At 42.9% G+C, this 26,832-nt stretch overlaps 1 protein-coding gene across 3 annotated transcripts; it reads left to right on the forward strand.

Moving 5' to 3' along the window:
• The first annotated feature begins 265 nt into the window (after positions 1-265).
• Positions 266-13,192, forward strand: NUDT7 (nudix hydrolase 7). Of its 3 annotated transcripts, none has more exons than XM_058528326.1 (5): positions 290-347; positions 1,766-2,210; positions 2,829-2,982; positions 7,276-7,434; positions 12,037-13,192. In XM_058528326.1, exons 2-5 carry the CDS (start codon positions 2,134-2,136, stop codon positions 12,400-12,402), a joined length of 756 nt encoding a protein of 251 aa, XP_058384309.1. In that variant the 5' UTR covers positions 290-347; positions 1,766-2,133; the 3' UTR covers positions 12,403-13,192. The 3 variants fall into 3 exon arrangements, with proteins under 3 accessions (XP_058384311.1, XP_058384309.1, XP_058384310.1); XM_058528327.1 differs by having other exon boundaries at positions 298-347; positions 1,926-2,210; XM_058528328.1 differs by lacking the exon at positions 1,766-2,210 and having other exon boundaries at positions 266-347.
• The last annotated feature ends 13,640 nt before the right edge of the window (positions 13,193-26,832 follow it).

Consider the following 26,832-nt stretch of genomic DNA (forward strand, 5'->3'; position numbering starts at 1 on the left):
CAGAATTCCTCATACTCCTCCTTTTCTTAATTAGGAACAACGAGCTAGGCAGAAACCGCTTTCCACCACCCAAAAGGCCAGGGCCTAAGCCCGGTCCGCCCCGCCCCATCCTCCGCCTACGGCCCTAGACCCCGCCCTGCTTCCCTCTTTAGGCCCCGCCCCCACCCCGCCTCCGCTCAAGGCCACGCCCATAACCCCGGCCCTAGGCCCCGCCTCTCTCCCCGGCCCAGGACCAGCGCTGCTCTGCGCATGCCCGTCCGCCGAGCAGGCTTCAAGGAGTCTTCCCCCAGGCACAAAACTTTCTGCTGGACAATGTCGCGACCCGGTCCTCCCCCGGAGTCAGACAGGTAAAGCCTCCTGGGTCCCTGGCACCCCGAGCCCGGCCTGGCCTGGCCCTGATCGCGGCGGGGCCGAACAGATCGCGGGCCGCGGGTCGCCGGGGCCGTCTGGACTGTTTTTGCCGAAGCCGCGCTCGGTGCACTCTCCTCGGCCGCGCGCGGGTCCCGGGGCCTTTGCAACTTCTCCTGCCGAAGACAGAGGCGGGCTTTGGCCATCAAGGGTTCACAACCCTTCCCCAGGGGCAAAGCGTTTCCCCCGCCCAACAGGCTTCCCTCTTCCGCTCCCCAGGTCTCCAAGTTCGACCTTAGAAACCGTGAGCCCGCCCCTGGCAGCCCTGGGTTCGAGACCCCCGGTGGCTCCTTCCAGTCTTGAGCTTCGGTCGCTCGGTGACATAACTTCTCTGAGCCTAGTCGGGATCATGTTCTCACCTGTCCCGGCTGTTGTGAAAATAAAAGAGAAAAGCGTTGAAAGAGTGTGGGATGAGCCCATTCCATGCTCAGAATGGGGCACCTGCTGCTGTTGTTGCTGTCTTTATGGTGATTACTCCAAGGAGCGGCACCTAATGTGGACAGACACGTTTTTGCAGACTTTTGCTTTTGCTGGTCCTTCTGGTCAGTTCTGGGGGCCTCTTAAAAGGCCACACTTGGTGGAGTGCGCTCTCTGAGCAGGCCGGTTTCCTTTTCTGGACGCGGCCTTGTGTGCGTGGAATGCACCCTGGAACCCCTCCAGTGCCAGCATTGTGTGATTTTCAGGCCTTTGGTCGTTTCTGCAATCCACTTCTGTTACCTAACCAGCTTAGTGAGCATCCTGCCACGTAGAAAGAGGCAAAACTGAGCCAACACCTCCTGGCAAACAACTGCCCACCTAATGATGGAGACGTCTATTACAGTAGTTGCCATTCATCGGCCACTAGTTGAGTTCCAGCCACAGTATATGAAATGTGTTGTTAAATCCTCACAGATATGTTCCAACATGTCACAGATGAGGAATGCCAGCCTCAGAGAGGTCATTCCTGAATGCTTTAATACCAGTTCCAGGGGCCCACCGGGTGGCGTAGTGGTTAAGTTTGCACGCTCCCGTGGCTGGGGTTTGCGGATTCAAGGTTTGCAAGTTTGCTTGTCAAGCCATGCTGTGGCGGCGACCCGTATACAAAATAGAGGAAGATGGGGACAGATGTTAGCTCGGGGCCACTCTTCCTCAACAAAAAGAGGAGGATTGGCAACAGATGTGAGCTCATGGCCACTCTTCCTCACCAAAAGGAAAAAAAAATTGCCAGTTCTGGCTGACTTAAATATCTGATTTTTCCCACTATGCAAAACTGCCCTTCCCATAGAAAAATTAAAAACAAACTGTTAGTTTCTAGGGCTGCCATAACAAAGGACCACAAACTGGATGGCTTAAACAACAAAAATTTATTCTCCCACAGTTCTGAAGGTTAGACGTCTGAAATCAAGGTGTCAGCTCAGCCACACTCCCTCTGAAGGATCTAGAGGAGGAGGCTTCCTTGTCTGTTGCAGCTTCTGCTGGCTTCTGGTGTTCCTTGGCTTGTGGCAGCATCACTCCAATCTCTGCCTCTGTCTTCACAGGGCTTCTTCCCTGTGTCTGTCTCGCTGTGTCTTCTCCTCTTATAAGAACACCAGTCTTTGGATTTAGGGCCCACCCTAAATCCGGGATGATTTCATCTCAAGATCCTTAACTACAGCTGCAAAGATCCTGTTTCCAAATAAAGTCACATTCTGAGCTTCTGGGTGGACGTGAAATTTGGAGGGGATACTATTTAACAAGCAACAAAATATGTCTGTCGAAAGGACCAAAGCTCACTGTCAGGGCACCAATTGTGGTTATAAATCCAAATACTTGTGTATTATCAGGTAACGGTTCTCAAGTGTGTTCCCCTGGTCCACAGCATCAGCATGACTGTTACTTGGGAGTTTGATATAAATGCTACTTCCCAGGCCCCATCCCAAACTTACTGAGTCACAGTTTGGGGGTGGCCCAGCAATCTGTGTTGTAAGAAGCCCTCCAGGTGATTCTGTTGCCGCTAAAGTTTGAGAACCACTTACCGGGCAGTTGAAGACATAAGGGTTTGATAACATGATATAAGGGCTACGTTATGAGAACGTCCTTAACTTGACAATGATCTGTGCTTACAATGATCTGTTCAGCAAATCTGTCTTACCTACATATAACTATGGATTTCAACATTTAACCATTGCATTGTTGAAAGAATATTTTACCATAATTTAAATTTAATTTAGGTTTCTAAGTGAACTCATGTACTAAACTGTGTCCTTAGTAGTTTTTGCCTCATTTTGTCTTGCCAACAGTCATGTGATTTGGGTATTATTATTTTTGCCATGTTATTGAAAAGTACACTAAGACTCAGAAATGGTAAGCCCCAAGATACACAACAAAGCAGAAACAGGCAAGACTAGGAGCTCTGTATCCTAACTCTGGTTACTAAAATGTTTGGTTCGTTTCCATTTTAGAAACAGTGTGATAGATGATGCTAAGGCCTGCTTAAAAAAGCATGATGCTGGGACCAAATATTCTCACTCGTCATCTAATAAATATTCCATCCTTTTACCATTGTTGGCAAAAGAAGGAAAACTCCATCTGCTGTTCACCCTCCGGTCCGAGAAGGTAGGTGATAAAAAGGCTTCTGCCATTGAAGTTTCAGGACATTTGAAAACCCCATGAAATTTTGTCACTTGCACACATTTTGAGGCCATGGATTCTCCAATGGACTTTCAAAATTGTGATGTTTGAGGGGTACAAGAAGCCACAGGATAACATGGCGTTTTTTGGAGAGGTTTTGGAAAGAAAAATAAGTGATGTAGCTAGTGAGTAATTTAAAATACTTTCAGACCAGGGTTTCTTAACCTTGGTGCTGATGGCATTTGGATTGGATAATTCTTTGTGTGTAGGAGCCATTGTGTGCACTGTGAGATGTTTAGCATCATCCCTAGCCTCCTCTACCCACTAGATACCACACACACACACACACACACACACACACACACACACACACACATATCCTTTTGTGACAACCACAAATGCCTCCGCATTGTCTACTGTCCTGGCAGGGAGAGGGGGCAAAATTGCCAACACCGAGAGCCACTGTTTTAGACTAATCCCACCCAGGTATAATGTGAAAATTCTAGAGCAGAGAAATGAACAGCCTAGGCCCTGAAGCTGGCTGCCCATGTTTGAATGCAGGCTCTCTCCTGGCCAGCTGTGTGACTTTGTCCTGGTTACTCATCCTCTCTGTGCTGCAGTCTCTTCACTGGCAAAATGAGGACAGAATATTAGTACCTGCTCCACAGGGCTGCTGTGAGGATTTCACAGGGTAACAGATGTAAAGGACCTGAAACAGCCCTGGCACTTGGCAAGGATTCGGTCAGTGTCACCTGTTCCTTAGTGCCATTAGCATCATGGCCTGAAACTGTAAGATAAACCATTCCCCTTTAAAGAAGTGTTGGCCTGGGAATGGAGTTCCTCTGGGTACACTCTGGGTATGGTCACTCTCCCTTGCTATCGGGGGTACTTCCAAAGAAAAGTCGGGGAAGCAGTAATTTCAAAGTTATCTAAGTACGAAAGAAAATGGGCCATCATAACGTGGCTTTCTAAGCAGAATAATGAAAAGTATCCCCTTGGAGGGAAAAAAAAGCTGAGGAGTCAGCTGAAGCTTCATGGACTTGGGACTAGACACGTGTGGATTTTTTTCAGTGTGGGTTGGGGAAAGAGACAAAAACACATGAGATGATGAAAATCCAGGTGCCAAGGGGAGATACTTAACTGGAGACCAGGGGACCAGGATCTCTTCCCAGCTGAGCCACAAAGCACAGGAGAAGCACTTAAATGTATTTTTTGAAGTATCAGACAAACAATAATGTAGAAAATCTAGACAGGGCCAAAATGAGTCTCTGGTTTCTGTTTCACCGGGAGTAGATTTGCCTGTTGATTATTAAGTGAAAATCATCTTAGACCATAAATTCTGGTGTGCAAAGGTCACATTAAAAAAAATTTTATTTAAATCTGACTCTAAGCCTATCTGGCTGTGGGGGCAAGAAATTCCCTCAGGCATTACTGGAGCTGTGCCCCTCCCTGGAGTCAGAGGAGCAAGCTCTCAGATTTCCTCCCAGTAGATGGGGAAGGGGGTGCCCATCATCCATCTCCCCTGCTTATGCGAGGGCTCCCCTGCTCGCTCTGGAACCTGGAGCAAAGTCCTTAATCTCTCTGAGCCTCAGTTTTCTCATTCCTAAAATGGGACTGAAAACATTGCCTAATGTTATGAGGGTAAAGGACCTCTCTCCCTCTCTCACCTCTCCCTCCTCTTTCTCCCACCCCTCCCTCCACTCTCTCCTCTCCCCTCTCCTCCCTCCCCCCTCTCCCTCCTCTGCTCCCAGCTCTCTAGGGCTTGAAATAGGCAAAAGGAAATTCAAGAACAAAACATAGATTGAAGTCTTAGGAAATTAGGCTGCAACTTTGTTTAGCTTTTGAGGTGAATTCTGTAAGGTTTTATTTAATAAAAATTTTATACTATTTACAAAAAAAAGGAAAAAGATTGAAAACTTCTGTACTTAGATAGGGCCCTTTACGGCGCTGACAGTTTGTGAAAAATCATTTTTATGAATGTGTCTGTTTTCTACAAAACAGCATCAGATTTTCCTAAGAGTATTTAAAATAGTCATTAAATCAGGTCCGTATTTCTGAAAAGCCTGGTAATTCCCTGTAGGGGCCTTCTGTCACTGATGCCTTGATGCTGATCTTATTAACACAATGGAGTAGGTTTTCAGAGGCGATGTAACATTAGGTTTCTTTCTTATGCATTTGGGTGGTGAATGTTCAAGAAAGTAGAAACATGTCCATCAACCTTGTTTTCACCGACTCTCATAACTATAATCGATGTGAAGATGGGTGAGGTTTCTATGTAGCATAGCAATTCCTGCAGTGTTATTGTTTTATTAACAGAAAGGAACTTTAAAACGTTTTCTTTCTAAAACGCTTACCTAAATGGGACTTTAAACTGTACAACACTACAAAATTTATAATGGCATCTAGTTTATTCTTACACAGATATATTGGCCCCGCTGCTGAAAATGCCAACACGACCTCTTGATTTAGCTTCTAAACATCAAGATCTGACCTTATGAGTTCTCATTATTCAACACTTAATGTGGGCCAGAGGCTGTGCCATGCGCTTCAGCCATCAGCTCGCGTGACCGGCTCCACGACCCTGGGAGGCTGCACTGATGCTACCCCCATTGCACATAGCTGAGAGGAAGGAGACCCAGGACTCTCGCTCAGCCTGAGGCCTCCTTGACAGTTACTGGACGGGAGTGAATGTCAAAGAAATTGAGGTCACATTTGCTGAGAAGTTTGGTCCTGCAGAGGAGGGCAGGGGGGGGCTTCTCCATCCCTGTCCAAGGTAGGAGAGAAATCATTACAAGACAGAGATAGGAAAGGGAAAGATATTGAGGATGCTACAAATGGAGATACAGTCAGTTCTCCTGAAGTCAGGAAAGCATGGAATCAAGGATGTAGGTAGAAGGAGGCAATGCAGGGAAAAGAGAGACTCCTGTTCCTTTATATACATGTGCATGGAGATATAAAGGCGCTGACACGAGTCAATGCTATCGGCTCCAGTGACCGTATTTGCTATGTTTTAGTTAGCTCTTTTTTTTTTTTTTTTTGTTAGGAAGATCAGCACTGAGCTAACATCCAATGCCAACCCTCCCCTTTTTTGCTGAGGAAGATTGGCCCTGGGCTAACATCTTCCTCAACTTCATATGGGACGCCGCCAGAGCATGGCCTGACAAGCAGTGCGTCAGTGCACACCTGGGATCTGAACCTGCGAACCCCGGGCCGCTGAAGCGGAGCGCGCGCACTTAACCGCTAAGCCACCTTAGTTAGCTCTTAATAAATGTATGGTGTGCTGATTAAGAGCACGGGCTCCAGAATTAAATACTGGTTCACATTCTAGCTCCACTACTCACCCCTTGTGTGAACCCAGTCAGGTTGTTTAACCTCTTTGAGCCTTAGTTCCCTTGTCTAAAAGTGGAAATGATAATAGTATAACAGTAGCTTATAAATCCATCAATGGACAGATAAACAAATTGTGATATATACACAGAGTGGAATACTATTCATTCATAAGAAGGAATAAGTACTGATACGTGATACAACATGGAGGAACCTTGAAAACATCACACTAAGTAAGTGAAAGAAACCAGACACATATTCCATATCAGAAGAGGTCACATGTTGTGTGATTCCATTTAAATGAAATATCCAGGATAGGTAAATCTATAGAGACAGAAAGTAGGGACAGGGAGGAGAAGGGAATGGGGATCAACTGCTTATTGGGTACAGAGTCTCCTTTTGGGGTGACAAAAATGTTTTGGAGCTAGATAATGGTAGTGGTTGTACAACATTGTGACTGTATGAACTGTCATTGAATTGTTCACTTTAAGATGGTTAATTTTATGTTATGTGAATTTCACCTCAATTAAAAAAAACATAAAAATATAGTAGCTTATAGAACTGTTCTGAGGACTCAGTGAAAAAAAAAGTCCTTGTGAAGCAGCATGCCCACAACATGGCAACCACTCAATAAAGGTTATCTATTGATAACATCGCCCTTTTCATTATCCTTTCGTTCAACTTTTTTCCCCATCAATGTAAATCTGTTTGTGTGGGTATGGTATCTTTTGGGGGCAAATAGAGAAAAATTAGAAGTAAGGGAAGTTCTCCAAGTTCATTTTTTTAAAGGATTCAAGTAAAAATTTTCTTTTTGGCCTTGGTCTTCGCTTATTACCACCAGTGTGGGAATGGTCCCTGGCACAAAATAGAAGTTCAGTACATACTTGTTGAATGAGTGAATGGTTCCAAAATTGGAATCACACACTGCAGCTCTGTTCCTTCAATATGCAGCTAAGAAGGTCACCTGGAGAAGTTTGCTTCCCTGGAGGCAAGTGGGAACCTACGGATGTGGATGATGTGGCCACAGCTCTCCGCGAAGCCCAGGAGGAAGTGGGACTGCATCCTCATCAAGTGGAGGTCGTCTGCCGCCTGGTGCCGCAGCCGCTTGACGTAAGGGTTGGAATGGAACTGGGTTTCTTAGACTCTCAGCGGTTCCCAGTGGATCCACTGGCTTCAGGATTCCACCTTTGGCCAAACATGACCCTTGAGAGTACTGTACACACTGCACATGTGGACTTTACCCCCCGTGAGCTCAGTGGCCTTGGGCAAGCCTCTTTTCCTGTCTGGGCCCCTCTTTCTCCATCCAGAAATGAAAGGGTCGATCTCCATCAGTGGTTTTCAAACTGCGTACTGTGGAACCCTGTAGATGCTTCAGAATTCTTTCATTAACTTTCAGTTCATGTTTATTTTTCTTCACTATGCATTTATTTTGAGAATTCGGTAGAAAAATATAACACATATTTGAGTGTACTACCTACCAAATTGTAGCCCCTTGGGGGCCACCAATGCATTACCCTTACCCTAAGAATATTCATTGCGGTACATACCATGGTATCAAGCTCCTCTATATCCCATTCATTGAGCAGTACTCTGAGATCACTAGACAAGCTGTTTAAAAACTAATGCTATTTGCATTTCTGTGTGAATCAGGATTTCCTTAATAGTATACACCAAAAAAACGTAATCTTGTTTTATATGAGTTCACCACAACAACCTCACTGTTGTACTAATGGACTTTAGAAGGAGTAAATGTTGTAAATTTGAACTTGAATAACAGCATTATTTTATTGGTATAAAATTTTTAATAGAAACTTTTAATTTTAGAATACTTACAAATTTATGGAAAAGCTGCAAAGATAGGACAGAGAGTTCTCGTATACCCTACCCAGTTTACCTCACTGTTAACATCTTACATCACGGTAGTACATTTGCCACAACAAAGAAACCAGTTTTAGTACATTGCTATTACCTAAACTCCACAATTTATTTGCCTTTTACTAGTTTTTCTACTAATGTCCTCCTTTTGCCCTGGATCTCATCCAGGACACCATATTGTTTTGTACCGTCGTGTCTCCTTAGTCTCCTCTGGTCTGTAACAGTTTCTCAGACTTTGCTTATTCTCATGACCTTGACTGTGTTGAGGTGCACTGGTCAAGTGTTTTGTAGAATGCCCCTCAATTTGGATTGGTCTAATATTTTTCTCATGGTTAAACTAGTGTTATGGGTTTATGGAAAGAATACCACAGAGATGAAGTGCCCTTGTCACATAATATCAGAGGTAGGTATAAACTTTTTCATGTTTTATATATTGGGCTTTTAGGTAAATTTTTATTTCAAAAGAAGAGTCCCACTGATGCCAACAATTGGAAAACCAGTGGATTAGATCATCCTTTATGTTCCATTTGGCTTAAAGTCTTGGTGGCACAGTGTAGCAAAGATAAATGATGCTGAGACATCTGTCTTAATTGGATCCATTTAAAAGATAGAAAGGTCACTCAAGGGAGATGGAGTTTGAAAGAAACTAGTGGCCACTCAATAAATGCTTGCTACATGAGAGACAGAGGGAAGAGTCACATGGGATTAGGACAAGAAATGAGTCTATCACTTCCTCTTCAATTATGTTTTCTAATGGAAACTCTTTTTGGTTGATGTCTGCAAATCCCCCAGCACATTTTGGGGATTTGTTTTAGAACTCTGTTGACAAATTGAACCCTAGTGGTGAAAAGTTCCCAAAGTGAGAGTAACTGCATTTCTAAGGCCCCCAGAAGCTACCAAGTTCTGCCTGTGAGGGGATAGAATACCATAGTATTCACAGGAGTATATTGGGTCTTTAGGAGATTTCTGTGGGCCAGAGGCTTCTGGAGCAGGAGATTTTTAAACTGACCTGCTCTTGATATGATGCTAATCATATTATCAAGAAATTAGAATGAATGAAGGCTTTCAAGACAGGTGTAATGTGTTTGGAAGTGCTAGCGAGGGTTATTTGTTTTTTGGACCTTGCTAATCTTTTAAATGTAATACAAAAATACCATTTATTGAGTGCTTATAGCATAATCTAATTCAGTGGTTCTTAACTGGAGTGATTTTGTCCCCTAGGCGACATTTGGCGATGTCCGGAGATGTTTTGGGTGTCACAGCTGGGGAGAGGGGTGCTCTTGGCTTTCTCCCACCCCCTGCATTAACCTCCCAGGCAGGCTACGGCCCTCCAACCCCTCCCTGCCACCCGTTTGTCTTTCTGTCATACATGTGTGTCCTTCTCTTTGCAAAGGTCTCGGGACATTTCTCCTTTTTCTTGGTATGTGGCCCATACATTTCCATTCACTCTCCTTTACTTTGCCACCTCCGAAGACTCAACTCCTGTAACATTTCAGTGGCTGTCCTAACTTCCTGGGAATGTTTCTTCTAGCATATAGCTTCTTCCAGGGGGCCTAAAGCCTGCCTCATCCCCAGTCCCACAGCAGAAGCCAGTCTCCATGGGATTCCAACTCAGCAAATGGGCAAAACTCGGACTTTTATTGGTCCTAGAACATCTACCATGCACCACCTTTTTTCTTCCAGGACAGACACTTGTATTTTTAGAGACCGTGTATCCAGAGATGCTGCTTCATCCACAAATTTCCAAAGTCTCTTTTAATTTTCTAAGCTTGAACAGTCTTGAATGTACCTGACTTCCCATCTGAAACATCCGGTCTTAAACCATTATCTTTCTTAGAGGCTGTAATATTTTTTTTTCCCACCAGTTTCCTTAGACTCTGACATGCTGCTTTGAGGGCCAGCACTGGCCATGCTAAGTCACTTGTCTATGCACTTGCCCAACAGTCGGCTGTTCCAGTAGGGATAAGTGTGTGCCCCTAGCTCAGCTCTTGGGAAGGGACTGAATCTGAGCCACAGCTGGGAACTCTGCGCAGCAGCGTTTAAGCCATGCACAAGGTTGGTGTGCCGTCTCTTTGAGATATGGCGACATCCTTGTCTTCATAGACCTTAAGCATTGTACTCCAAGGTGTACATCAGGCCTGTAGTCGAATCCCGCCTTCTGCCAAGTGTTAGCTGGGTGTGACCTTGGGCACCTTTCTTCGTGTCTGTAGTTTCCGTTGTTAAAGCTTCTTCAAGGTCAGGTTGTTGTGAAGAATCTGGTGAGGTGCTGGCTGCTAGACTGGGGGCCCAGAGGCTGTGGTCACTAAATAGTAACGGCAACCATGAATGCATGCTGAGCGAACACTGTTGGGGTTCTGTCCTGCCCCTTCATATTCTCCTTCCCACTGCTGTGTTCCTGATAGCTCACGGCTGCAGCTTTCTCCCAGGCCGGGTGCCCTGGGTCTACCGGAGCCCCTTCCCCTGCTGCACAGAGAGCTGGAGGTGCCTATGAATGTATTTCCTGCCCGGCAGCCCTGAGCCAATGACTGATATGCTCAGCACGGAGGAGCATGGAAGCCCAGCTCCCTCATCGCTGCTTGGGACAAACTCTGAGGTGTACTTACACCCCAGAACTCCCCACAGCACCCTTGCCTGGCTTCCTCCCCTCCCTCACCACTTTCTCCTGGGAGCACTTCCTTAACAAAGCACCTGCAGCTGAGTCCTCATCTCAGAGTCCGCTTCTGGGCCACCCTGTGACCCAAGAGGCTGAGCATTTACCCGGGGCCAGCCTCATGATTGCTGCTGGTGGAGCATTCTTCTGCCCTTTGGCAACTTATGACCCCAGATTTCCTGGCATAAGAACATCTAAAGCCTATGCTCCCATCATCCACTCCTGGTCCAGATGTTGACTTTCACCATTAATTCAGTCAATGGTCTGAGTCATCACTGTTCTGAAACATGTGTCAGCTGTCCTGCCTCTGAGAATTTTCCACAGGCCTGTTTATTCTGCTGTAGTGTCCCAGCCTCACAATGCATCCCTGGCTTTTCCCACCCACTTTCTCTTCAGATGCCCCAGGAATTCCAGATTCTTCTTACTTTCTAATTCAAGGTCATGCAGCTCTTATCAGCTCCTACACCTACAATAAACCCCAGGCCTCCTCCTCAAGATTCCCAGTAGGATTATTCACTTAACAGCGCCCATATCCATTTGCAAGCAGTTGTGGTTGTAAATAGAAATCTCCTCCCACATATAAATTATATATATAATTTTCCCATAAGTGGGAATATGCCACAGTTAATATTATGTCACTTGTCTGTTGACAAGATGGCACATCCTTGTCTATGCTATGTCTATCACTTTCTTTTTCAAGGCTGCATAGCATCCCGTTATATGGATATACTCATAATTGATCCACCCTAAATGTCTATCAATTGAGGGATGATATCTTTAGAGTTTGGAGCTATTGCAAATAATGCTTCAGTCTTGTACCCATATCTTTTCTCACTGGTAGGAATTTATCATACAGATATACAAATGCAATTGCTACATCAATGGGGCCACGTTTTCATAATATTGCCAAATTGCCGTTTTAACAGATTGTACCAGTTTATGTTCACAAAAGATATCGTTTTCAGAGTCATCACACAAACACTAACTCAGGTAAGGCAGAGACTACCCCCATGTCGTGGAGGACATAAAGTTTATTTCTGGAGCAAGTCCTTCCTCCTCCCCTACCCACCTTATGTAATTGACTGCTTTGGCCTGTTTTCTTAGCTTACATAGGAGTGGCATGATTTTAGCATTTGAAACAATATGTCTTCACTTTTTGATTTGTATATTTTGTTTTCTGCTTTTAGAAAGACGCACTGTTAACCCCGGTTGTAGGATTTATAGACCACAACTTCCAGGCCCAGCCTAATCCCGATGAAGTTAAGAATGTGTTCCTGGTGCCTCTGGAATATTTCCTGCATCCATATGCCTACCACCAGAATCACGTCACACGTTCTGGTCATGATTTTATTATTCATTGCTTTGAGTACACAAACCCTGAAGATGGTGTGACTTACCATATCAAGGGAATAACTGCAAAATTTGCCCTGCTCATTGCCTTGATTATTTTGGGGAAAAAACCCACCTTTGAGGTTGAATTTAATCTCAGTGATCTAATATCCTCTGAAGAGTCCTCCCTGGAGCCTCATAAACATGCTACAAGCAAGTTATGATTTATGAGACCAGCATCCAAATAACTATCTAAAAGGTTTTTGTGGGTGCTTATCTACAGAACAGCAATAATGCCAGCTGTTGAAATTTGACAGGTCAGAATATTTTTCCTGCAATAAGAATGTAAAAACCTCACCTTTTTTTCAGTTGCTGTCTATTACCTGAAAGAGCAAAAGTCTTTCAAAAGTGGAAAAATGTGTTTATAGTGTTGCATAATTCACCTACAATATGTTAACAATATTTTTCTTACAAATGTAAGAAAATGTATATGGCACATGGTAGGCACTTAATAAATATTCATTGGATATATGACCATGTGGCATTTATCTTATTTGTAAGAGGTAAATATCTCTTTCTGTCTGTTGTTACATGTGATAGAAACTTCCAGCCAGCCATCAGAAACTATCCTCCCGTTCTTCTATGGCAGTACGCTTGAAGCTGAGTCCATAGCTCTCCAGGTAGAAACACCATTACCCTTGCAGTTAAATGTGGCTCTGGGACTTAGTTTAGGCCCATGGGATGTGAGTGAAAGTTGACTTTGCAGGTCATCTCCAATTTAAGAGATAAGCCAGCTTTCCTGGATTCTCTTTCCGCCTTTCCGTGAGCTGCAACATGGATTGATCTACAGTCCAGCCTTGACCATACAGATGAAGACAGTTCCTGGAGGAATGGCAGAACCGAAAGATGGGAAGAGCTTGGATCTCCGAATGACTCTGGAGCAAAGCAACCCACCATTCCGGGCTGGTCAGTTGGGACTGTTACTGGGAGAGAAGAATAAAATTCTGTTATCTTTCTGCCACTATAATTTGGGGTCACTTTGTTAGAGCAGAGCTGTACCACTAAATGATATATCGTAACACTTGAAAATGGCTGGATGGATATTCACCCAAACTTGAGGTGTTGCCAGCAGTTAGAATTCGGGATATCTGACACTTAACACAGGGGTTCTGTGACATGCACAGGTGCCCCTGGGTGTTGATCGGTTTGGCAGTCATCATCCAGAGCTGAAATGAAGGAATATGAGAGGCCTGTATGCTTACCAATATGGAGAGATAAAGTTATCTGTCTCAAGATGGTGAGAGCAGAAAAACACTAATTTCAAGCACAAACCCCAAATCAAAAGTCAAAAAGACAAACATTCTGAATTGCCTGCCTTGACAACTACTGCTTCCTACATAGGCATCTGCATATATCATGCTTTAGAGTTAGCAGGGATTTCTTTGTTTAACGATGATATTAACCATGCTGCATGAGGTCATGGAGGCCAGTGAGTAAAGCAACATAACCTCAATTGTGTGATGGCAATTTCCCATCTTACTGACTGTTATTAGATTTTTAGAAAGCCAAGCCATTTTTAACAAGACTTTGTCATGACTGAAAATGCAATGCCCACACAAAACCCATCAATCTGCCATGCGACTGTCCATTGCTGCTGAGTTTATATTTTCTGAAAGCGGGCAGAGGAAAATGTCTGATATACTGCTTCGTACCCATAAATGTTGAAACAGCACAAATCTGGCTCCAACCATGAAAGCAGAGGTCGGGTAAGCTTTCCCATTAACAGTCTGTAACTGGCCCTGCATGAGCAGGCCTAAACTGTTTCCGAACAATTATAGAGGCATTTGCAAATGTGTATTTACAATCTGACAGTGGTGTAATTGCTGGGTAGATGGTTGACCTATCTGGCAGTGCAGAAAGCTGCCTTCTCGAGCCATTTGTTTATGGGAACTCCACAGACCTGCCTGGTTTCTAAGAGAAGCTGGTCCAGCTGAAGTCTACAATCTGAATGATCCTCACGGCCATCCAAGTTAAGGGACTAAATATTTCATGATGGAGGTACTGCTCCCTGCATTTTTTAGTGGTGTGTTTTATGACATCTATGTTCAGGGTTCTAGTTAAACATCCTTTGGTTAAAAAGAACAGAAGTCTGGCAAATCTGACTCAAATAAAAGAAGTTAGCGGCAAGGCGCAGATCTCAGGGAATCTACAAAACCACTGAACCAATCAGCCTCAAGAAACATAGCAATGGGGAGCAACTCTGGCTAGCTACCTCAAAAGCAAGAGGTTGTGAACCTTCACTTTTGCATCCTGTCCTTGTGGCAATAACCATCTGTATGAGTTGATTGATACAGACATAGAAAAGCAACCGAAACTCAGTGCTTCAGTCTCCAGTTCCTTGGAAAAAGCTTCATTTGGCCTAGTGTGAGTCACCTGGTGAGTTTCCTGTAACCTGTGGGTATGTTCAAGGGCAGAGGTCAGGGTCAGGCCACCAATGCACGTCTCCCTGAGTCCCCTCAGTCAGCATGCTGCGTATGGGATCATATGGAAGAAAGTGGGCTAGACAGACATCCCAAAACATCTACTGTCTCCAGTCCCTAAAATCTGTAAATTCTGTTGTCCAGACAGCTCAACCCTGTCTCCTTTGCATCCCCGCAGCCTTGGTAAGCTGGTGGTTAGGAGCCCTGGGTCTGGAGTCAGGATGCATAGATTTGAATCCCAGCTGCAGCATCAGCTCATTCAATGACCCTGAGCAAGTTGCTCAGTCTCTGTAAGCCTCAGTTTCCTCTTCTGTAACGCAGGAGAAACGAGTTTTTTGTTTTAGCAGCTGTTGAGGGAATTAAAGGAGTTAATCCATGTGACCCCTTTACTTCAAGCACACCTAAATGCTCAGAACAATGCCTGGGAAATAGTAAGGGCTCACTTACCTGTTAGCTAGTAATTATGGCACTATTATAACTATGAGATTATGTTATAACAGTAAGAATAAGCATTGTTATTTCTCTAGTTCAGAATGTCATCATTTTCCTATACCAGGGGTTCCTGAACTTTCTCAGTCCACAGCAAGCACCCTTGGCATCTCAGTGATTTTTTTCACAGCACATCTAGGCCAAAAGAAACACCTAACAATTTTGTTTGTTATGTTGTTGTATCCAAACAACTTAATAAGTGCTTATGTCCTACCAACTTGGTAGATCTTTGAAAATATATTGTATGCTAGAAAAATCCTATTTTCATTACAGTCTTAACCACAATTGCTTACTAATGGGATATGTGCACCAGTTGGGCACACAAGTAAATGGACGATTCCGATACAGTCATATGATAGAGATAAACACAGAGTCAAAGATGGGAGGGACACCTGACGCAAATTTGGGACTCAGGGAAGCCATCCCAGAGGAGGTAGTGGCTGAGCTGAGCCTTGATGGAAAGGGAGATGCTACCCTGGTGAATGGGATGGTGGTAGTGATGATGGGGACTAACTTTTTTTTTTTGATGAGGAAGGTTAGCCCTGAGCTAACACCTTTGCCAATCCTCCTCTTTTTGCTGAGGAAAATTGGCCCTGGGCTAACATCCGTGCCTATCTTCCTCCACTTTACACGTGGGACACCTGCTACAGCATGGCTTGATAAGCGGTGCGTAGGTCCGCGCCTGGGATCCAAACCTGCAAATCCTCGGCTGCCAAGGTGGAGCGCACAAACTTAACCACTACGCCACTGGGCTGGCCCCAAAACTAACATTTATTAAGCACCTTTTACATACCTACTTCTTCACTTTGATTATTTCATTTAACCCTCACACCAAATCTCAGCACTGAGTACTATTATTATTCCCGTTTTTAGGTAGCAAAATTTGAGGATCAGAGAAGTTAAATATTTGCCCATAGTCACACAGTTCATAAATAGCAGAACTAACACCCAAACCTACATGTATGAATTTCAAAGCCCAAACTCTTTCTACTATACCCACTTACTCCAGGATACGCACTATTTCACAGGGACAGAGGCAAGAATAGAACGTTAAATTTGTTTCCCTTGAATCACCACCTGTGAAAGGGAAAGCAACACGAACTTAAGGAATTGGAGAGAGAGCAGAGTTTATTTTTGCCTTTTTTATTTTATTTTCATCGTGTCCTCCAGCTTATTCAGCTGGTGTTGCACACAGTGAAATGAGTAATTAACAAAGATGATTTTAATTAAAATGGAAGATACCAATTAATAAATGAAAGAGCTGGCCTACTGGCTAATTTTTAACAGATCCTTTCACGGTGCCAGCTTTCCAGTTAAAGAACTGAGATGGGGAAACATTCCTCTACCCCTTAGACAAGATGATGAAATATAATTCAAGTCTTTTTCTTGTTTCCAGTTGGTTTCTTATCTGAGCTTAGCAGAAGGTTTAGTGAAAATCACTGAAATGATCATCACTTGGTCCAGTTGTCTTAGACGTGGCATACTTCGGGTCCCTAATGGGGTCTGTGTGTATACTCCATTCAGAACTCCTAATTGCCCACCCATCACCACTCAGCCATCTCCCTGTGCCTTCCCATTGTTGAACACTACTCAGACTCTGAGTCAGTTCCTTTCTGCCCACTTCTCCAAACACCCCTAATTTATAGCATGGACACTGCTTCATTGCACCCCTTTGCATATCTGAAACAATATATATATGTTTTTGTGCTTACTCCAGCCATGACCCTGGAAGGGACAGATCTACATACCATGAGAATCCTCAGTCTGACTTCCCCTGGCCTCTGGTGAATGGACCAAGGATCAGTGGCCAACCCAAAGGCAGCATCTAATTTGATGGCCAGTAATCTATGACTTAAGAAACTGAGCTAAGTCTATTAGATTTTCCAAAGAATTTGAACTATGCCAGAAGATATTATTTGCTCGGAAACTATTCTGGCCATATGTGTGTCGATGAGTAAGCCCAAGAAGTCAGGGTTTAAAGGTTTGTTGGCCAATAATTGATGGAAATGTCTTTGATTTAGGCAGTATTTGTGATGTCAGACATTCCACCAGATACAACTAGAAGAAGAAGTAATATTTCCTGAAACGACTTAAAAATCCTTTTTTATGGTCTCATACTCAAGTCCATAAATTTTTATTTTATGAGCGTAGGCTTGCTTTGATATTTCCTTGACTATAATGTTCCTCATTTTTCATTTTATATCTTCAAGCTTTTATTCCTTACTTTATCATGATTGTCAATGGCACTTCTGTTTCCATTTTTTTTCTCTTTTACACTTATTGCCCATGTAAAACTTGAAGTTTTCTTTCTGGTTATTTTGTTCTACTTCCTTAATCCATTTGTGTTTCTTTAGTAATTTGTAAATGGCTTCTGCTCTGGGCTCATTTCATCTCCTTCTACCAGCCTGGAGTTTTTCTTCTAAATCTGCTACATCTCATGGAGCCCATAAAGCATTCTGAGAAGTTGCCTGCATTTTTTTTTTCTGACTATAAATCTGTATGGCCTAACGTCGGACCAAATGAGAAATTGAAGACAGTTTTGCTAGAACCCCTAATCTGTTGTAAACACGTATCAATCTATCTTAGCTCCCTGTAGTGAATTGAATAGTGGCCCCCAAAAGACATGTCCAACTCCTAACCCACAATACCTGTGAGTGTGACTTTATTTGGAAATAGGGTCTTTGCAGATGTGATTAAGTTAAGGATCTTGAGATAAAATCATCCTGGATTTAGAGAGGGCCCTAAATCCAGTGACTGGTGTCTTTGTAAATGAAAGGAGAGGGAGATTTGAGACACATAGACGCAAAGACACAGGGAGGAAGGCCATGTGAAGATAGAGGCAGAGGTTGGAGTGTTGCTGCCACAGGCCAAGGAACACCAGGAGCCACCAGAAGTGGGAAAAGGCGAGGAGGGCTCCTTCCTTAGAGACGTCAGGGAAAGTGCGGCCCTGGGAACACCTTGATTCCAGACTTCTGGCCTCCAGAACTGTGAGAGAATATATTTGTATAGTTTAAAGCCACCCAGTTCACAGTAATTTTTTACACCAGCCGTGGGAAACTAATACTCCCCACTTCTGAAACCACCCCCCAATTTGAGCAATAGCTCTCACTTCTGTCTCAGGATTAGCATGAAAAGAGTCCACTGTTGACTGTCCAGGGATCGGCACCCAGCCCAAACTCAGTTAATCAGATTTATTTGCTCAGTAATTTCCTTGGGATTAGGACCAAGTAGTCTAATCCTGCCTGCTCTCTGGAGAACATCCTCGGGTATTCTCACTAACCAGCTTAGTTGCTAGACTGTAAGTCCCATGAGGGCAGGGACTGTACCTTGTTGGCGTTTCCAGGGCCTGGCAGTGTCTGGCATGCAACATTTTCCAATGTTTCTTATCTCAGTAGCTCAACCCAGGATTCTGAGTTGTCCTTGACCCTCCCCTTACCCTTACCCGCCATAGCAGATGCAGTCAGTGTCCCACCCACATCCTTCAGGCCTTACCAGTGCAGTGAGCTCCAGACCACTTCCAACAGCCAATTCTTACATCTCTGTTCCTGGAGACTTCTTCTAAATCCATAGTAGCCAGGTTGGAAATGCCAGAAAATTAATGCCTCCATGTCAGCCCTCAACCAGTGACTGGTGGAATTTGGTATATCAGTAGCCAGCTTTTTCACCTTGAGTGGGATAATCCTGAGGCACTCTTCTTCACTGGTTCCAGTCGCCTGCTCTGGTGGCTGGCTTGACACCTCGCGTTTTAGTGGCCAACTTTCCTTCCTTGTCTCATTTTCATTCCCATACCAATGTGCCCTGTATATTCCAACAAACTATTTGAGGCTTTGTCTCAGAGTTTGCTTCTAGGTAAACCCAAATTAAGATACTCCTTTATTCAAACTGTCACCAAATTCTATTGCATTTACCTTCTGAATATCTGTCAAACCTAGTTCTTTCTGTCTCTACTGACATCAACTTTATTTAAGCCATCATAGACTTCTGCAAAATATCTCTCTGGTAACCATTGTTTTACATCATTTTCCTCTATGGCCAGAGTTATTTTTTTCAATATTTAAATATGCTCATCTTTTCCTTGAGACACCTTGATGGCTTCCCATTGTTTTCATGAGAAAGACTAATGGAGTTTATAAGCCTGTGTTCTGGCTCCTGTCTACCTCTCCAGCTGTGTGCTGTACCATGTGCCTCCTCCCTGCTCATCCCACTCCTACAAAACTGGCCTTGGTTCAGTTCATGGATGCCACAGGACTCTTGCACAAGCTGATCCTGCAATCTGGAATGATTTCCCATTTGCCTTAGTCTCTTGTTAACTCTTACCCATCATTCTGATCTCAGCTTCTCAGAGAAGCCTCCTCTGGCACTTTAACTACGTCGGTTCCCCTGGTTATAAGTTCTCTTGTTACCATGTACCTCTCCTTCATAATTCCCATCACAGTTACAATATCATATCCCTTTGTCTGATTCTTTGATTGATGACCCTCTCCTCCTCTAGACTCTGAGATCCATAATGGAGGGATCACATCTCAATTTTGGTCCATGATTGTATCGCAAGCACTTACTACAGTGCTTGCCAAAAAGAAGATGCTCAATAGATATTTATTAAAAGAAAGAATAAAACTAAATAGGTAAAGAAGCAGGTATATCTAATCAAATAGTCGGTTCAGTGGGCTGAGGAAAAATTCAGTCTATTCCCAACAGTCTACCTGACAAAGGTCAACCTGAGGTGGCCCAACATTGTGTTAGTCATCTCCCGTTTACTGCATGAGAATATAAAGTGCCCTACCAAGAGTGGACGTGAGTGAGCAGCTCCTGTCTTGAACCAAATTATGCCTTGTAACTTAGTTATTTCCGTACCTAGCTGTCTTGATGTACTTTCCCATGAGCTACTAGGAGGACAAGAATTAGATCCTCTCCATCCTTCTCCCCAGTGCCTGGCGCATGTTTGGGGCCCATACCCCTTCAGATCTAAATAAACTTGACTTGAATCCCTATTGGAATTCCAGTGCAAAGCTCAATTTTCTCCAAAGATTTATTCAAACCCTTAAGGGCTTACATTTTTTCTAATCATCTCTGGTTCGGTTTCCAGCATCAGTGAGTCTTAGTTCTGCATTCTGTATCTTGAGGTCTCCGCCGGACCCCCTTTCCCCTAGTGTCAACCCAAATCCAGCATCTCCACATTTTTCCCAAGATGCCTTTTATATAAATCTGTAAGTGACTTTAGTTGGACACATAGGGGTATCAGCCAGGTAAACTTACAGTGAAACACAAGTGAGCAGAACTTAAATTTGAATATTATGTTTTCTTGTTCTTAAAAGGTTCCTCCAGGGCCAGCCCTGTGTCGTAGTGGTTAAGTGCGTGCGCTCCGCTGCTGGTGGCCCGGGTTTGGATCCCTCATGCACCAATGCACCGCTTGTCAGGCCATGCTGAGGCCGTGTCCCATATAAAGTAGAGGAAGATGGGCACAGATGTTAGCTCAGGGCCAGTCTTCCTGGGCAAAAAGAGGAGGATTGGCATGGATGTTAGCTCAGGGCTGATCTTGCTCACAAAAAAAAAAAAAAGCTTCCTCCATTTCTGCCAAATCAGATTCCAGGTTGACGCATATTCCTCAATACTCTTGCCCTTCTCTTTCTCTTCTCTGTTCACTTGCACTACCAAAGTGGCACTCAGTTTTTCTGCAGAAGGCTTGTTTCTATCCATCTGACTCTTTGCATCTCATGCCCGCTAGGACTCACCTTCCACATCCAATAAGCTTAGTAGTAAATTTTCCTAAATAAGAAGAATTTATCTATACATGGTACATCAGTTCTGATAACATTTTTTTCTCACTCCACTGAATTTTTTTTTTTTTAATGAAATTACAAGATCAAGTGAGAACAGCCTCATAGCAAAACCCATGGGCGCTGGATTACAAAAACACATTTGATGTGTAAATGCGTTGATCTTGTAAAAGAAATGATGATGAGGTGAATGATAAGATCAGAAGTAAGACTTGGATAAAAAGCTGCATTTGAGGAGTGGGCAGGGGGAGGATGGGGGTGAGCAATAAGGATGAGTGGGCAAGACTAGGGTGCAAAGAATGTAGGTGAAAGAGAGTAGGAAGTGAAGAATTTATACTAAAGGAGTAGTCAGGATGACTTTTAGGAGAGGGTTGGTGAGAGGAACAACCTTGAAACAAAGAGAGACAACACTGGGTCACCAGCCAGGGGAAGTGCGCATTGGCCCTGGCACTGCCCGTTAACAAGCTATGTGACCTTGGAGACATAATTCAACCGTTCTAAACCTCAGGTTCCTTATGTATAAATAAAATCTGAACTGGTTGGTCTCTAAACAACTTCTACTTCTGAAATCTCTAATTCCAGACTTTCTCCAGCTATATTGGAACATATCCAGGTATTTAAGCAGTTTTACTTTATGTTTTACAAAGGAAAAATCTGACTGAGGAAAAGAAAAGAATCGCTTTTTGTCTACTGTTTGAAGCTAGCAGCACGCACAAACTTCATTATGTGAAAATACCATTTGGGGAGATTAATTAAAAATTCTGACATTCAGAGCAGGGATTTGGGGCAGGAATGTACAAGTCCAGGACTCTGGGTAGAATTAGACAGGCATCTAAACATTATTAGGTATATAGTTAGGCATTAGGAGGGGGACATTTGGAAGCCAATATTCCAAACCCAAGTAGTGGTTGGCTTTGTGTGTTTTGTTTGAATTATTGCATGTCTAATAGGATTTAGCTACAGTGCCTCTGCTTAACAATCTGTTTCCTTGGCAATGCAATCCTCAAAGGGGCAAAGGCCATATGGAAAACATGGGTCATTTTGTGATTTAATAAGTGAGGTGAAAGGAATAGAATTTAATTCTATGCACATCTTTGGATTTACCCCACACATACAGTAAGGAAAAGAGTGACCAGCACATGGTAGGTACTCAATAAATGGAATATGTTATTATTATGATCAGAAAAAAATATACACTATGCTTCGTATTGTAATAGATGCCCAAACATGCTATCTTTCCAAAAATGCTTACCAGAAAAAATAACTATTCTTCTCAGTAGTTCCATTGGCATTATTCTTGATTTTGTTTGGGTTTTTTCCTACGTCCCTCACTTGCATTCCATCTGCAAGTCCTATTCATTCTGCATCCAATTCATCCCCCCAATTCATCCAGTTCTCTCCACTTTCCCTGGGGCACCCTAGTCTCAGCCACCATCACCTCCCACCTGGACCTACGACAGCCTCCTTACTGCTCTCCCCCTTATGCCTATTCTTGCCTCCTGCACTCTGTCCTTCACTTAACATCTAGAGTGATCTTTTTAAAACATGAGTAACATCATGTCACTTCTTGGCTTAAAACATTCTAGAACCTTCCAATTGTGCCTATAATAATGTTCAATATTCATTCTTGGCTGACAAAATTGGCACATTCTGGACTCTGCCTACCTCTGACCGCTCTTACCCTGGGGCCACTTAGCTTCCCTCAATGTGGTCTTCCTTCTCTTCCTGAAACATGCTGAGATTATCCCCACAGTGCGGCTTTTACCCTGGCTGTCCCCTCTCCTTGGAATGGCCTTCATCCTGGTCTTTGCATGGCTGGTGCCACTCTCATCACGAGTATGCTCGTCCTTTCCTGGGTTAGTCCTACCCTGATGTCACTCTCTATTTCACACCCATATTTTAATTTTCTGCACTCCACTTCCATATCTGATATTTTTTATATTTATTTGCTTGTTTATTTGTTTTTTTTCCTCTCTCTTCCAGTAGAACATAAGCTCTGGAAGTGTGGGCATCTTTTATTATATGTTATTTTCTGCCAAGAACTCAATAAATATATCTTGAATGGACAGTGAATTAATTTTGTTGAAAACTAAATGGCCAAGTCATTTTGCCACAAAGAAGTAGGTCAACACAAAAATGAAATCATATCAATGATTAGGTAAAAAATATTCCCAAGCATTTCCATTTTTATTTTTATTATTTTTAATATTGATGATTTATTTCACTATGAGACAACTTCATGACCATTTATGCATCTCTAATTATGTTTTATAATTATTAATGTTTTTTTCTTCCTACAAAATGTCTAATTTACTCCAGCTAATTAGCCCTGCTCTATATTTATACACTTTAGAAAAAAAATGAAGACAACCTAGACACCCAACAACTTGTGAATTGTTTAAATAAATTACAGTAAATTATAGAAAAGTTCGTATGATTTCATTTTTGTCAAATAATTTTATCCATACCTCTCTATTTAGAAGGATATTCTCCAAGGGGTTTAAAATTCTCTTTTTAAGAAGGGGGTTGGGATTATGACTATCCTTTAAAACAAAACTTTGAAAGACTACAAAATATAAGGCCTTGGAATGTTTCAGTAAGAGGAGAGAGTTTTTACTTAAAAAAAACTCAAACACTTAATCCATAAGTAAAAAAAAAGACATGAAGTAAAAATTCAAATCTTAAACCAAGATTGTCAGCTATTGAATTCAACTGGGGTGGTCAGATAGAGATAATCCTTTGTACGTCTTTGGCAGACATTGGCTTAACTGATCAAGCAACATCGTGATAGAATGTTGATGGCTTTGAGATTGTGTTCCCTTTTGTTCTCTCTCGTACTCCATTCCTTGCACACCCCACAACATCATCCTTCTAAACCCCAGTGAATTATATTCACGTACCTGTACTACTAATTGGTCATGTATAAAATACTCAGAGAAGTTTGAGAAGGTTTTCTAAGTGTAAGGAAGATATATGAGGCTGTGACCGCTCCCTCCCTTGGGCATCTGTTTTCATCAACTAATTCACATGGGGTCTGAGCCATGTTCTGGGAAAATCGAAACTTGCCAGCAATGGGGTGCAGCAATGTGCAGGCATGTCAGAGCCTGGTGGGGGACCCCACTGCAACAAGTCGTGAGGAGAACCACAGGACCCCTAGGAGAAAATCAATGTGAAAGGAAGAGAGTCTAGAATAACAGACTGAGACTGGGCAAGAGAACCTGAGTGTTCTTTTGAATTTTTGAAAAGGGAACTCATGGTACCTGATAGACAGTGGTGTCTGGTCTTCCCCCTGCCACTTCAGCAGTGCATGAGTGCAGCCCCATAGGAGAAAGCACGTGCCTTCATTGAGCTAAATGTGAGAGACCTCCTCCGCAGGGCTCTGAGGTTCTTGCCACTCTCTTGTCTTAAACAACGTTGATGTATATCTATCCCAAGACCATCCCCTAAGACTAGTTCACCAAGACGGGAAAAAAATACTTTATAATCATGCAAAATTTCATGGCCACTTGACAATCACAAGCAAGCTGAAGATATGGGTTTAAATTATGGCCAGATGTTGGTAATTATTTGAGAAAAAAATATTGTAACTAAAAAAGAGTCTGAGCCTTCACAAGCAGAAGACACTTGCTTCTCATCCAGTGCTTGCCTAAGACCACAGAGCTATTTAAGTGAGGATCACTACTACAGAATCCATATTCCACTCTCACCTATGTCAAATTTCCCGTGAAAGACAAAGAGAAGAGAAATTAGGCGCATTACTGTAGGGCTCTGCGGTAGCTGTGTTTTTGATCTGCCCAGCATGTTTTCCTATCTCGCTTGTTCATCAATTGTTAGTGAACTTCCCAGTTGCGTGTATCCATAGAATTATTTTTTGCTTAAGCCAGTCTGAATTGGGTCTCTGTTTCTTGTAACCAATGAACCCTAACATCAAATGCATTAGCTATCAACATCTTTGACTTTCCCCAGTCACTCCTTTTGAGCATAGATGCCAGTGGTTTCTTCCTGTCTGGGAAGCAAATTCACAGCCATTATAAAGGACGTTATGGAGGTAAGGAAAATACAATACTATTCGATCTTGTGCCCTGAGAATTCTAGGCCATATTAAGTTCAGAAGACCCCTAGGAGTAACATTAAGAAAAAATGCTAAGCAGATGACAGAGTGGAAATTGACTGCCAAAGCATTCTATCCTTTTCTATCTCTACTCAAGGCAATCTGATGAAATTCATTAACTTTAACTTTCAGCTAATAACACACCAGGAGATAAGCTCATTGATGAACTTTTTCTTTTGGAACATAAGGCCATGGATGTTTGTAGGGCACGCAACACTTAAATTAACACTTATGCTCTGCTAGTAGGGGGAAAATAAAGTTGTGTTTCTTGGACTAAACTCATCAAATAAATTCTCTCGGCTCAAAGTACTCAGACCTCAAGGATAGCTAAAAGCAAATAATTAGATTATCTTGATCTATTCACATTTTGCAGTTAATTGTTCCATATCAAATTTCCCTTCTCCAGCTCTGCAGTTGAATCTTGGCTATGTTAATGAGAAATGAACCATGCTGTCTATTATTTATTTCTCAAATTATCCTCAGGTACTCTAAGGTTTGATCAATAAAAATCAAATCATTAAGGGGCCAGCATATTAAAAAAGCAATTCCAAAAACACTTGGATTATAGAATTCTGTTGTCAGATTTAAAGTCCAAAGGAAAGAATCCACCGCCTCCCCACCAGCACTGCCACAAAAACAACTACTCCAAAGAGGATAAAAATGAATGGTACCAGCCCCAATTTTTGAGAACCTGGTAGCTGGAAGAGTAAGGATTAGGTCAATAAGATGATGCTTCCAACAAGGATAGCATAGAATCATAATTACTACCACTGTTTTTGAAGCCTTATGGGCATTGTTCTAAAGCAGAGATCTGCGAACTATGGCCCAAGGCCTGTTTTTGTAAATAAAGTTTCATTAGAACACAGCCACACCCATTCATTTACATACTGCCTGCGGTTGCTTTCGCTCTACATTGATAACAGTTGAGTATGGCCACAGAGATCTATGACCTGCAAAGCCAAAAATGTTTACTCTCTGATCCTTTATAGAAAGTTTGCTGAATGCTAGTCTGAATGCTCTTCCAGTATTTTCCTATTTCACCCTCACAAAGTCTATGAGGAAGATTGATGCTATTTCCATTCCCACTTTACAGATGAAGAAACTGAGACCCAGAGAGGATTAAGTAACTTCTCCAAGTAAAGCTGGGGCTCAATCTACTTCTAATGGTAAAATTTGTACTCTTAATGAATTTACAATGCTGCCTCCCTAATGCCTACAATACTACTGTCCTTCCTTACCACGAGTGCCCTCTAAAATCTATAAAATCTGCTGCCCAGGCAAGAAAAGTAGCTTTGAGGACTGGGATAGGAGCCTCTAAAGGGTAGATTTGAAGCTGGGTACCCGAGAGTTACTGTAAATATTCAATAAGAACGTGATTACCCTTGACCTTGTTCCCAACACAGACATAAATAAAAAGAAGTTAATCTTATTAATTTGTTGTTTTCTTGTTTAACCAGAGGGGTGACTCAAGGGCCACAAGGATTTATGAGCTTGTTTTGCAGAAGAAAAAGAATGCCTTCAAGGAAGTTAGGGTCACCAGATATCATGCCTCCAGCTGCCATTGAGCCCAGAAGCCTGATTGCCCCAAGGGCTTATCTGGAGTGAAAGAAACACGGATTTCCCCTTTGTTTCTCCAAAACTCCTCCTCCCAAGCCCCTTAGCTCTACAAAACCCCCTGCTTTCTTCTTTTGTTGAGGCAGATTTGCGAAAACCTAACCTCCCACCTTCTTGTTTTGGCCAATCTGAATAAACCCTTCTCCATCTCCAAGCACTGGTGTCTCAGTGATTGGCTTGTTG

This window comes from Diceros bicornis, chromosome 32 (assembly GCF_020826845.1).
Source record: "Diceros bicornis minor isolate mBicDic1 chromosome 32, mDicBic1.mat.cur, whole genome shotgun sequence".
Classification (NCBI taxonomy): domain Eukaryota; kingdom Metazoa; phylum Chordata; class Mammalia; order Perissodactyla; family Rhinocerotidae; genus Diceros; species Diceros bicornis.